Genomic DNA, 13,145 nt, shown 5'->3' on the forward strand with positions numbered 1-13,145 from the left:
CCATACTTCCATAGGTATGTCATCTGGACCAACGGCCTTTTCATTTCTCATCCTCTTCATAGCTATCCTTACCACCTCCTTGCTAATCCATTGCACTTCCTGATTCACTATCTCCACATCATCCAACCTCTTCTCTCTTTCGTTCTCTTCATTCATCAGCATCTCAAAGTACTCTTTCCATCTGCTCAACACACTCTCCTCGCTAATGAGTACGTTTCCATCTTTATCCTTTATCACCCTAACCTCCTGCACATCTTTCCCAGCTCGCTCCCTCCGTCTAGCCAATCGGTACAGGTCCTTTTCTCCCTCCTTAGTGTCCAACCTCTCATACAACTCATCATACACTTTTTCTTTAGCCTTCGCCACCTCTCTCTTCACCTTGCGCCTTATCTCCTTGTACTCTTGTCTACTTTCTGTATCTCTCTGACTATCCCACTTCTTCTTTGCCATCCTCTTCCTCTGTATACTGTCCTGTATTTCCCCATTCCACCATCAGGTTTCCTTTTCCTCCTTCCTCTTTCCAGATGTCACGCCAAGCACCCTTCTTGCTGTCACCCTTACTACATCTGCTGTAGTTTCCCAGCTGTCTGGTAACTCTTCACTGCCACCCAGTGCCTGTCTCACCTCCTCCCTAAACTCAACCTTGTATTCTTTCTTTTTCAACTTCCACCGTTTCATCCTTGGCTCTGCCCTCACTTTCTTCCTCTTCTTGATCTCCAACGTCATCCTACAGACCACCATCCTATGCTGCTTAACTACACATTCCCCTGCCACCACTTTGCAGTCTTCAATCTCCTTCAGATCAACTCTTCTGCATAGGATGTAATCTACCTCCACTCTTGTACGTAATCCTATGTACCTCCTTCTTCTTAAAATACGTATTCACCACAGCCATGTCCATCCTTCTGGCAAAATCCACTATCCTCTGACCTTCTTCATTCCTCTCCTTGACACCATACCTACCTATCACCTCCTCGTCTCCTTTGTTCCCTTCACAAACATGCCCATTGAACTCCGCTCCAATCACCACTTTCTGTCCCTTGGGTACACTGTTCATCACTTCATCCAACTCACTCCAAAAATCTTCTTTCTCATCCATTGCACACCCAACTTGCAATGCATATGCACTAACAACATTTATCATCACACCTCCAATTTCCAGCTTCATAATCATTACTCTGCCTGACACTCTTTTCACTCCAAAACACTCTTGACATACTGTTCTTTCAAAATAAATCTTACCCCATTTCTCCTCCCATCCACACCATGATAGAACAATTTGAATCCACCTCCGATCCACCTGGCCTTACTCCCCTTCCATTTAGTCTCTTGTACGCACAATATATCAACCTTCCTTCTCTCCATCATATCTGCTAACTCTCTTCCTTTACCAGTCATACTGCCAACATTCAAACTTCCTACCCTCAGTTCCACTCTTTTTACTTTCCTACTCTCTTCCTGCCTCCAGACACATCTCCCCCCTTTTCTTCTCCTCCTTCTTCTTCAGCCACACAATACCCCAATTTCTGCTAGCACTCTGTTGGCTAACAGTACTGGTGGTGGTCATTGTTAAACCGGGGCTCGACCGATCCGGTATGGAAATTTGTATTGTTGTTGATTTGGCAAAATTTTACACTGGATGCCCTTCCTGAAGTAACCCTCCCCATTTATCTGGGCTTGGGACCAGCACGGAGAAACACCCTGGTTTGTGCATCCCCTGTGGCTGGGTTGAAGATCTCTACAGACAAATGTTAGAAAGAAATCTTAAATTTTCTATGTACTACATGCTTAGTTAGTCAATGCAATATGTTTTGTTCCGAAATAGGATGTCCATATAGAGTAATTGCTAAAATAATGACGCAGCAAAGAAAGCCAATAAAACAGTAATTCATATTTTTTATACTTACAATGCTAAAAGTAACAGCCACTATAACTAATTACAGCTATAATTACTAATTAAAATAAAATTTAGTAAGTGTTCTCTGAGCCCACTAAGGTGTATAGAGTCTTGCTAATGAGAATAATGATTGTAAAATAACAACACTTTTTAATTGTTCTAATGAGCATTTAGGTAATACTTTCAAAAAGGCAAGTTATCATAATGTGTAATTAAGGTAATGTGGCTAGGTGATAATTGCATGCATCTTTTATGAACACCCACTTCTACTTACAGGCATATAAAATTTTCTTTCACACTAGCTTTTTTATTTCAAAACATTTTAAAACAGAAATTAATTGTACCTTTTAGGGAAACTCAAATGCTAACATCAGGGTATGAATATGGAAGCTATTTAAGATAAGATGACATTAGTTCTATGCTATTATGCAGAGTTAGCAACCCCAAAAATATATATTTGTGTTTTATTTATTTATTTATTTGTTTATTTATTGTTTTCTTGATTTAATTAATTTTCCTGGTTAGTCACAACTCTCTTACTCTTTCCCCATTTTGATTTTATTTATGTTGATAACTTTAAACATAAAAAAACGACAACTTCAAAAGATACAAACGCTGTAACTTTAAACTTTAAGTGTATTGTACCTTACTTTTTTACTCGAAGAATATATCTCTTCTGGTTAGAAATGATTAATAGATTACCTAGTATGTGATGTCACCTGGCATATGTTAATGCAAAATAAATTACTATACCCAAAGTGCGTGTATGCCTAACGCAAAAAAGTAGAGGATGAAAAATAAAGAGCTATGGCTACGTAAATATGTCCTAATATACAGTAACTAACTTTTCTTGCTCTTTTGAACTACAGCACCTGCAAATAAAGAGATCTATGAAATTGATTCTTGGTAATGTGCCCGCGTTATTATAATCGAACCAGCTGCCAAAAAATATTGTGGCGCACAAAATTTTTCGTTTTACCAAACCTGTGGTTACTTTATTGCGACCTCGTTTACGCGATATTATGAGCCGACAGCAGTGCCTCATGTTTGTGTACGCCTACAAAAACCGTCTGCGCGGCGCGAGTTTTTCCTCAATAACTGTTAAATAGTAATCTGTACCAAACTGAGAAACGTCTCTAGATTTCTTATACACATTACTGCATTACATCGAATGTATGAATACATACACTTTTAAAGAGCGAGCTGAACCCTTTCTGTTAAATAATTGCAATTGATAATTACAACACAGAAGATGCATTACATCTTGTCCATTTTTTCCTTTTTCTCTAAGAATATATTTCTTCTGGCTAGAAATGATTAATAGGTTACATAGTATGTTATGTCACCTGGCATATGTTAATGCAAAATAAATTACTGTAGCCAAAGTGCGTAACGCAAAAAAGTGGAGCGGAGGATGAGCAATAAAGAGCCATGAATAGGTTATTTTTCCCTAATACAACTAAGTCTTCTGGCTCTTTTGAACTACAGCACCAGCAAATAAAGACATCAATGACACTAACTCTTGGTATTGTGCCCACGTTATTATAATCGAACAATTTTCTTAAAATCTGCTAAATATATTATGGCGCGTTTTACCAAACCTGAATGAATACATACACGTTTCAGGGTGAGATGAAAACTTTCTGCCAGCTGCTAAATATTTACAATTGAAAATATATACAACACAGAATTATCCGCATTGCATATTCACGTGATAATGACTGACTGACTGAGCTATCATATAACAGCTATATGTCTGACGTCTCGCTAAATGCATCTTGTCTTCATTTACAAATCTTTACGGCAAGCAATTGAAGCACAATGCAATTCAAAACAGTGTCCTTTCTGCTCGCACAAGAAAATGTACCGGTAAGTGCTGTCGTCAGACTAACCCAAGACTTGTATGATAAACGATCTATGAGAGATTTGGAAAATAAGATACAGATTAGAAAACGTGCGATTCTGGCAATGTGCGTTTAGAGCATTGACAGTGACAAATGTATGATAGTTTGTTGTGTGCTACAATTCAATATGTTGCCTGATTTTCATTGAATCACTTTTAGTTTGTTACTGACATTATATCATTGTTACAAGCTTGTGGGAGACATATACATAAAAATTGTTTTGTACTATGAACAAATTCCAATAAATCCGTACATCATCGCGTAAACATTTAAATTCCACTGCGTTTTATAGCAAGTGTGACTAGTAAAGTTGTATTCTGCTGGCATAGGGTCTACCAGCTAGGCAGGGCAGTGCTTGAATAAAAGGCATTATTTTACAGACACCTTCTAATACACTTTTAGAAGGTGGAGAGATGTTTTGTAATCATACACCAAAATGATGAAAACATGTTGAAGAAACATTGTGCTTGCTTATACTTGTACCAGCTTGGTCTTTGATCATATATACATGCTTTTCAAGTAATGATCGTTATTATATTCGAAGAAATATGTCTTTGCAGCTACTTACTACAAATGGCTCAGCATTAGTTCAGACAGATATCAAATGGTAAACGTACAATGCACCATTCATTTACTGTTTATTTGTAGAAATCGGCTTCATTCAACAGGTTTAACGCAATGTGCCGCCCACACATTTTTTCTTACGTCTTTGAAAAAACATCAATGTAAGGGGAGTGGCATACGAAGCCTGTGGCATCACGAGTTATTCCTCTGAGATAAAAAGGTGATACCACAGCAGAACGACATTCTGTATTGTAAGCATCATTTCTTAGACGACTTGGAGGAACGAGCGATTTTGTGTTGTCTTTTTGCCGCTCCCGTTTTGTTTTCTAGAACCATGGAAAGTTCCAGGCTGTGGATGAGAGTCGCAATCTGCGTGGTTTTGCTGTTCTTTGAATGCAGTGCTGAAACTGGAGACTTTGACAAAAGAGCTCTGACTGATTTATATCCCAAAGACCCTAACCTTACCAACGAAAAGGAGCTTGTAAGTATTTTTAAATACGTGTTTCGTTGAATCGGTTTGAGTTTAATGTAATTAATGTAATTGTATATTCCACTCTTTGAAGAAAATTCAGACAGTGTTGATATGCGGACTTAACTGATAAAGCTTAAAGCTCTTCAGTTGTGTTTCTTTATGTATTTACTCTTTGAAAACACTGATTAATAAAGCAATATATTATCTATTGTGGTTGTATGCTACAGTCAATGATTGTGATGATGATGATTATGTTTAATATTATTATTATTATTGTTATTATTATTAAAGATGTTTTCTTTTAACAGCTGGGAGCTTTGCAAGAAGTGCTTGAAAAACTACAGAGTAAGCGAGTGCCTGCATGGGAAAAGAAATTTGGCCAAGTTCCGACGGTAATTTAAACTTGTAATGCACAAAAGCATAATACAAAGAGCACAAAGTAAGATTTCGTGTATTCTTCACACCGCAGGCATATGTTCTATTAAAAAAGTAATACTTTTAAGGAAAATACTTGTTTTTTTTCTAATTAATAGTAATTTGTACAGTTAATAACTATACTGAAAATTCCCAGATATTTTTTAAAGAGGACGAAGGACATACTTTTGCTGAAAAACAAGAAAATTAGAATATTAAAGTATAATTTGCCATCTTTCTTTGAATTGCTTATTAAACCAATTGACAGTTTTTAAAGTCAGCCCTGCAGTCCACTACAGCTAACTGTATAGCAGTTGTTCATACCATTTACGTTTAGTAACTCGACTTCCTCCGTCCCCCCATTTTCACATACATACCCGTATCCGCTCGCACTCACTCCCTCAATAACTACGTCGTTTTTTCTTATTCTTATGCCACCTCCCTTGTCAAGCCCGTGTCCTCCTAACCTTCTCTTTCTCTGTTTTCACTCCTTCTAGTGCGACGTGGGGGAGCAATGTGCTGTCAGAAAAGGAGCTAGAATCGGCAAACTGTGTGACTGTCCCAGGGGTGCAATTTGTAACTTCTTCCTTCTGAAGTGTTTGTGAAGAACCAAGCCAAATCTGAAAAGTCCGTTGTAACAATTGTATAAAAAACTAAAAAGAAAAGATGGACACGGATTAACTCGTGACTTTTTTTCTTCCTTTTTCCAAGGTTTCTCTTTTTTGTTTCTTTTTCACTTTTGTGTGAACAAACAGAAACCATGTCAGACATTAGAAATCGTAACGTTATTTTGCACAGACCCCCAAGTAGCTGAATTTATTTACATTCATAAAATCAGATGATAATCTCTGTGAAATGATTTTATATTGTGAGCAATGTGTTTTATTCAAAATTAGATGATTTTTTAAATCCAGCATTGAAATAATTCATATTGAAAGAATGCTTGCTTCCTTCCTGCATCTAATGGTTTGATGTCACATTCACATTCACATTTTCAGATCCTAATAAAACAGTCATTTTTACATTGTGCATTTGTTTGTATTTATTGTCTAAATAACCTTTTATTTTTTTAAGATGCTGGTCATACAGATTTCTAAGTTGGCCTTTTTGGTAACAATGAATAGTAAGCAGTTTTGTTGTTTCAAAAAATGAATGTATTTCTTTCTTTTGTAGCAGATCTTCCTTTCTGATAGTTTGTTTATTATGCCAATTCAAGCACCTCTGATGCTGTCTCTTTCAGTTTCTTCTTGCAAAGTTATGCTGTTATAAATTAAGGAATATCAGTTACAGCCAAAAAATATTCTTAAAAAACTCCAGGCATGACACATTTATACTTTATTTTTGCAATTTATTAATGAATGCAGTTTATATGTGTATAAATAAAATGCAAAACTTAATTTATTCATTGCAGTACAAATATCTTTACTTGTGGTTACATCTACCTTTGTAATTTTAGGTACTATACAGTATATAAACCCCTTCATATTTTTTTGATTAGCAAATGCAGCAGTATGCTTTGACAATTCACATTGATAACACAAATCTGTATTAACAATGCTAATCAACAGCAGAAATGGAAACTAAAAGGATTATATTTCAAGCAACATCTATTGAAGCCAAGCCAAGTGATGGATTAGCTCTCTTTACAGAACTGTTTCCTCCTTTGTGCCCAGTGCTGTTGTGATAGGCTCCAGCAAACCACTAATGAACTGCAGAAATTTCAGACTGCTGTATCCCTTCATCTGTTAAAAGGACCTGATTAAATAGTTTATTTACTTTAGCACATTTATGCTTTATGGAGTGCCCATGTGTTTTGGCCTTGGAACTGCTGCAGTTTTTTTCTTTTTCTCTAGCATCTCGCCAGGTGGAGTTTTTGATTTCTCTCTTCCCTGTCCATTTGACAATAGCATCAGACTTATCATTGTAATCATTACAGACTTTTTAAATTAGTTTAGGAATTTAATCCATATTTAATGACTTTGCCATCTCTGCTACTTACTTGTGTATCTGTATTATGCATTTACATATTTATTTTGTATTTCAGTTTATTTAATTCTTTATCCTTTGAATTTTTTTCTATGTTAACTTCTTGTACACCACTTTGAGCTACATATCTTGAAAACGTGTTATAAAAATAAATGGTGTTGTGGTTTCTCTAAAAGATACATGCTTAAATATGTTTTAAATGTTTGATATGATGATGATATTGAATTGTATTTTTATGTCCGGAATCACGAGTTGTAAGGTATAGTAAAACACTCTTTGTTATGAAATTATCAAGTATTATTAGGTCTGGTCCCCATCATCCACTCTTTTTTTAAAAAGCAGGATAACATAATTAATTTACTGAAAGATCTGCAGTACACAGTCTGACAATAAACTTTGTGCCCAAAATTACAAGCTATTGTTACTAAATCGATTATATTTTTATTGAGTTAAACATATAAATGGAAGTTAGCCAGTGATCATCTTTAGAAAAAAATCCATTGACATTGAAAAAATTAATTTAAATACCAGGGGCCTCATGCATAACGCCATGTGTAGAATTCACACTAAAACATGATGTACGGACAAAAGCTGAAATGTGCGTACGCACAAAAATATTCAGATGCAGAAAACCGTGCATAAGTCAACTTCCACGCACTTCCGCTACATAAATCCCAGTTAATGTGAAAGTAACGCTCATGCACATGCCTGCCTCCCCTCCCAGACTCCTCCCAGAGTTACGCTTCTTTGAATATGCAAATCAATTTTTGTATTCCCTTAAGTTCAGCATCCTGTGAAAAGCAAAACACAGGGAAAAAAGAAGAATATCAGCACATGCAAAGAGGAGGCAAGGAAAAAGTACTGTTTGATGGTTTAAGCAGTTGTATAAACAGCAAAATGGAGTTGATCGAAAGTTTCAGAAAGTTGTCAGATATCAAAGTCGCCATGAAAAGGCGAGTCGTAGCCCACCGTCTGAGTGTCATACGGAAGAGTATTAGGGTACAGAGAAAAGTAAAAAAAAATAGGGACACAGTGGAAAAAAACGCTTGAACTGTCAACTTTAATCTTGAAATTTCCACTTTAATTATGTAGTTTATTTTGTCATTATAGTAAAGTGTTATAAACTTAATCTTAAAATGTTTTTTTTTATTAGTTTCTCAAATCCCATCGTAGCTAAAGTACCAGGTTAAATGCTTCATAGTCTATGTGTTCTTCCATTGAATCTATGTGCGTGAATCACTACTTCCTTCTTAAACAGGCTTTCTCTTATGCTGACAGTACACAGAATACATTACATTCATGATATTACAGCTCTCTGAACAATTTAAATACTAAGATGTATACTTGATATCATATTCATGATGAGATGAATTAAAGCATGTACTAAACATGGGGCCACAGGGGCGCAATGGTAGCAACGAGCTGTCGTCCCTTCCAGAGATTGTTCTTGCCTCCTGCTAGATGCTTGCTGCACCATGTGCGGCCCTCGATGAAATAATTTATTGCAGCAGTACTGTCTCTTTCAAACGTTCTAACCACTAATTCCCGTCCTTCCTTTTCTTTCTCCAGGTAACCAATCGCCACACAATCATCTCTTTAATAAATGTCAAGCCATCTGTATGCTTAGAATGCCGATTCTTCTAAACTTTTAAGGAACATTGAAATATATTCATAGTACATGTTTAATTATGCCATCAATCTATCCGTCCAGGGTCATGCCAGTCCCATGAAGCATAAAGGGCAAGGATGAAACGATCCCTGAACGGGGCGCCAGTTCGTCGCTACCACTGTCCACCGTGTTCAGATGTTTAATAACAGTATACATTATTGAAATTAAGTTTAAAATGTATCTGTATAATGTAATATATATATACTGTACCATGCGGCCGGGGCCCTTGCCCGGTCGGGACACCTCTACGCTGGGAGGACCAAGGATGCAAGCATGACCAGTATGTTACCTTCTCTGGGACGCTAGATGGCAACCCCCCCTGGGTTGCAGCAGTGCCTCAGACTCCCACAGGGCTTAATGGAAGTTGGAGTTGCTGAGCCCTCATGGGCAGTCCTTCCACCACACCTGGAAATGCTGCCAGAAAGGAAGTCATCAAGCACCTGGAGCACTTGCAGGTGCATTATAAAAGGAGCCAGCAGCCACTACTCTGGAGGCCAGAGTTTGGAGGACGAAGACGAAGCTTGCGGAGGAGGACTGGGGGAAGAATGAGAGAAATATAAAAGTATTGTGTGGAGTTGTGCTTGTGGGAACTGTCTGTCTGTAGGTACGGGGAATATGTAGCCCACAGACGAAGAAAATAAATAATTATTTGTTTTGTAAGTGTGCCTCCTGTGTCTGTCTGTGTCGGGTCGGCGCTCATATACTGCCTTTTGTCACAATACTTTACTGCATTTCATCTGAAAAATGATATCAAGAGCTCCAAGAAGATAGCGCCTGGAAATCTAAATCAACTTAGAAGCCAGTCGTCATCATCTGTAAATACACGCTCTCTTCTATTGAATTGAATTGAATTCCTTTATTGTTATTGTATGGTACAATGAAATTCAATATGCAAATCCTCCATAAAATTTTTTCCTATAAAATGGTAAAATAACAACAACAATAATAATAATAATAATATTAATAATAATACGATAAAAAAACAATGAAAAATATACAATATGAAAGCATAAGTGGCTCTGGTTGTATAATATTACAACTGTAATGCAAGTTTAGAGTGAGGTAATTGTACTTATATGTACAAATAGTTCTACCGGGATCACTTGGGTGGACTGAGTGTGTTTATATCTCTTGGGATAGGAAGAGTGCAGGAAAGGCTCTGAAGCATTTGGCAAATGGAAGAGGTTCAAATAGACTGTGCACATGGCTGAAGCAGCAGAAGCTATACCCCAGTAATTCTCTCACCTCTTGACAAAATCTGCGGTAGAGCTTTTTGATCAGCTGATGAAGAGCTGTGATTCCACACTTAGATACTACAGTGGTTTAAAATACTCAGTGGTGCACTTAGAGTAACAACGCTAAAGCAGCTATAGTATTTGGAATAGTTTGGCCTTTCCGGGCACCATTATATGGTTACAAGTTGATTACAATCAGATGCTTTAAACTAAAAAATGATATGCAGTTAATGTCAGTGTATTTCATAAAGCCACATCAGGGATGTGAATCTAAAAAAATAAAGGGAAACCACACAGGAACAGTAGCACTGCTTTGACACTGGGTGCCACCAGTTTGCAAAACCGAGCTGAAAATTTGGTTTGAGCTGGCGTGAGAATATAAGTGGCTTCATGACAAGTTTAGTGTTTTTATACATTGTGATGTGAGCGTGGAAATGGGCATACGCAACATTTTTGTGTGTACCCACCATTTATACATGAGGCCCCAGGTGCCGCAGAAAATCAACAAACATTCTGAAGCGCTGAAAACTAGAAAGATACAGAGTTCGTCTCTGATTAGTTATTGCATTTTTATATGTTCAGAAAATTAGATTTAGATTTAGATTAGACTCATAGTGAATGTCAAAATTCTTGACAGATTTCTGATTGTTCAGAACACACACATACCTCACATACAAAATGTGTCACAGTGTATTCATTTAAAGTTCACTTATCAAACTTTAAATACACTTTTTCCAATTATTTGAAAAATCATTGATCATTGAGAATGTTCAGTAGCAATTCATCATGTTAGTGTTTGTCTATTTTTCACTTCCAGTCAATTTTTTATTAAGCATTTGTTCTTATAAAAGTTTTATTTAATAGAAGGAAGAAACTAATGAAGTGTCCTGCATAGGTACCACTAACTTAAGAAACTAATTTACAAAAACTTAAGATTTAGCTCTTCAATAAGAATCAGGAGTAATGGAATAATCCAAATGAAAAATACAAATCTATGCTATATTTGTTACAAAACTAACATTCTGCTCTATCTTTTTGAACTAACTATAGGAACAATACAATTTTAACCTTTTTTAATTTATATAGGAAAAAAACTAAATGTTAACATCTACTAATGCAAAAATGTACTACTGCATATGTTTTTTTAATTGATAGAATTTTAATGAGCTAGTTTATTAAGTAGTTTTTTTTACATTTTAATGGTAATGCCATTAACATTTATAGTAAAATATTTACTGAGTCAAGTTTTTATGTGATTGCTTGGGATGGCAGAGGCAGCTTGTATTCTCCATTGTCAAAGTTATGCTGTCAGATGTCTTGTTGAATTACCAACTGAGAGAGGTCAGACAACACACACTCTAAAAATGTACTCCACTCATAATGGTTCTGATTTTAAAAATGCAATCTGAAACAGGAGTAGTTTGACCAATCCTGAAGCCAGGCGTAAGAGTGATACTTACTGGATAACAACTGGTAAATAGGTAACTCATAAAGCCCAGTTGAACTCAGGCCAAGGTGAGAGGAAGCCAGGTACAATGTCAGATGGGTGTCAAGTGGTTATGTAACAGTTCCAGACATGCTAACTCTTGGTCATGAAATTGGTTCTTTGGAAAAAGAATGTTGTTTGAGTGGCAGGTAAGTTTTAAAAGTTGCAAGATGTTTTTGATATGATACATATTGATTATGTTGTTGTTTTCACGTTTTTCAGTGTTTTATTTACCTGAATATTTTTGGTTTTTGACCCCGCGTTCACTTATCAAGTAATGGCTCTGACTTGGGATTCTTGGATTTGTTTGCTTTTATGCTTTGCCTTTAATTCACCTTTGCCATTATTCTTTAGAAGCAATTGAGCAAATTTAGGGTCAAGTTTGTTCAGGGCAATTAATCATATTAATCGTATAATTAATTATATTTTCAAAATGGAATTGACTTCATTAATGAGAACATTGTAGTGTTTAAAACAGTTACTGCAGACATGGGTTGAGAGGAATCCACGTTAGTTTCAGTTTTTAAGGAGGGGTTATTCCAAAAAAGAGTCCTGTGTCCATGGAATTGGCATGTCCATGGTGATAATTTCTATGTTTTTATTCTAGTGGGTCAAAGTATTTGGTAGCTAGTTGTCCAAACTTAAAGGAAACTAGAAAGCCCAGCCTATGGTATGATTGATAGGGTGGTATACTTGTAGTTAAAACCTTTTGGATAATTATTTTCCAGATTCATTTTGCCCTTTTGGATTTTGGAATACCTCAACATTTTATTAGTTATGAACTTGTTTCTTAGGTAGGCATTCAGACAGTTCCATTCCTGTTATAAGCAGTACATTTTAAAAAATTATTTCAGAAAAAGAACATCTTACTTTCAAAAATCCTAAATGGCTTTAGGGTTTTTTTATGTCTAGGAACATTCCTGGATGTTCTGATTAAGTTTATGTTGCCTCTGGAAAAAGGATTAATAATTTTTACTAGTGCCTCCAGTGGAAAAAGACACAAACTGATGGAAAACTGACATAGTTCCTCCATGGTTAAAGTCATCGTATATTATAACTGCAGGGTCAGAATGAGTTATCATTAAAGTGTTGATGATTGAATGAATCATTTCTGTTGCTGAGTCTCCATTTTGAGAGGGAGTAATATAAACATTAATAAGGGTGATGTAACTTATTTACATGGGTAAATAACATGGATGAATTTCAACATCCAGAATTTCAATGTCTGAATTAGAGGTTTTAACTGTTATATGCTCCCTTTTGCACCATTCCTCATTCACATTGATGAACAGTTCCCCTCCTGTGCTTTTCCCACACCACACTGGGTCTCTGTCTGCTCAAATGAAATGAAATCTTTCCTGCATTAAAACAGTGCAAAGTATATCAAGTTTAAGCAAAACACAAAATGCAAGTGTACTTGTATGTGCCATGACCCACATTAAGAGCAGACAGTTCTTCCATGTTATTTGAAAGTGATTGAACATTGCCCATTACAATGGATTTTAGACCCGTTCTAAA

The 13,145-nt window shown here is 36.2% G+C and overlaps 1 protein-coding gene and 1 long non-coding RNA gene across 2 annotated transcripts in view; both read left to right on the forward strand.

The window, feature by feature from the left end:
• Positions 1-4,569: 4,569 nt before the first annotated feature.
• cart3 (cocaine- and amphetamine-regulated transcript 3) lies at positions 4,570-5,916 on the forward strand. Its single transcript, XM_028822966.2, has 3 exons — positions 4,570-4,846; positions 5,146-5,229; positions 5,749-5,916. Exons 1-3 carry the CDS (start codon positions 4,700-4,702, stop codon positions 5,854-5,856), a joined length of 339 nt encoding a protein of 112 aa, XP_028678799.1. The 5' UTR covers positions 4,570-4,699; the 3' UTR covers positions 5,857-5,916.
• Positions 5,917-11,714: 5,798 nt separating this feature from the next.
• Positions 11,715-13,145, forward strand: part of LOC114667959 (uncharacterized) — a 30,893-nt gene continuing 29,462 nt past the window's right edge. Inside the window, exon 1 of the long non-coding RNA XR_003718811.1 lies at positions 11,715-11,776. This is a non-coding gene — a long non-coding RNA (uncharacterized LOC114667959). The remainder of the gene's footprint in view (positions 11,777-13,145) is intronic.

This window comes from Erpetoichthys calabaricus, chromosome 17 (genome assembly GCF_900747795.2).
Source record: "Erpetoichthys calabaricus chromosome 17, fErpCal1.3, whole genome shotgun sequence".
Lineage (NCBI taxonomy): Eukaryota > Metazoa > Chordata > Cladistia > Polypteriformes > Polypteridae > Erpetoichthys > Erpetoichthys calabaricus.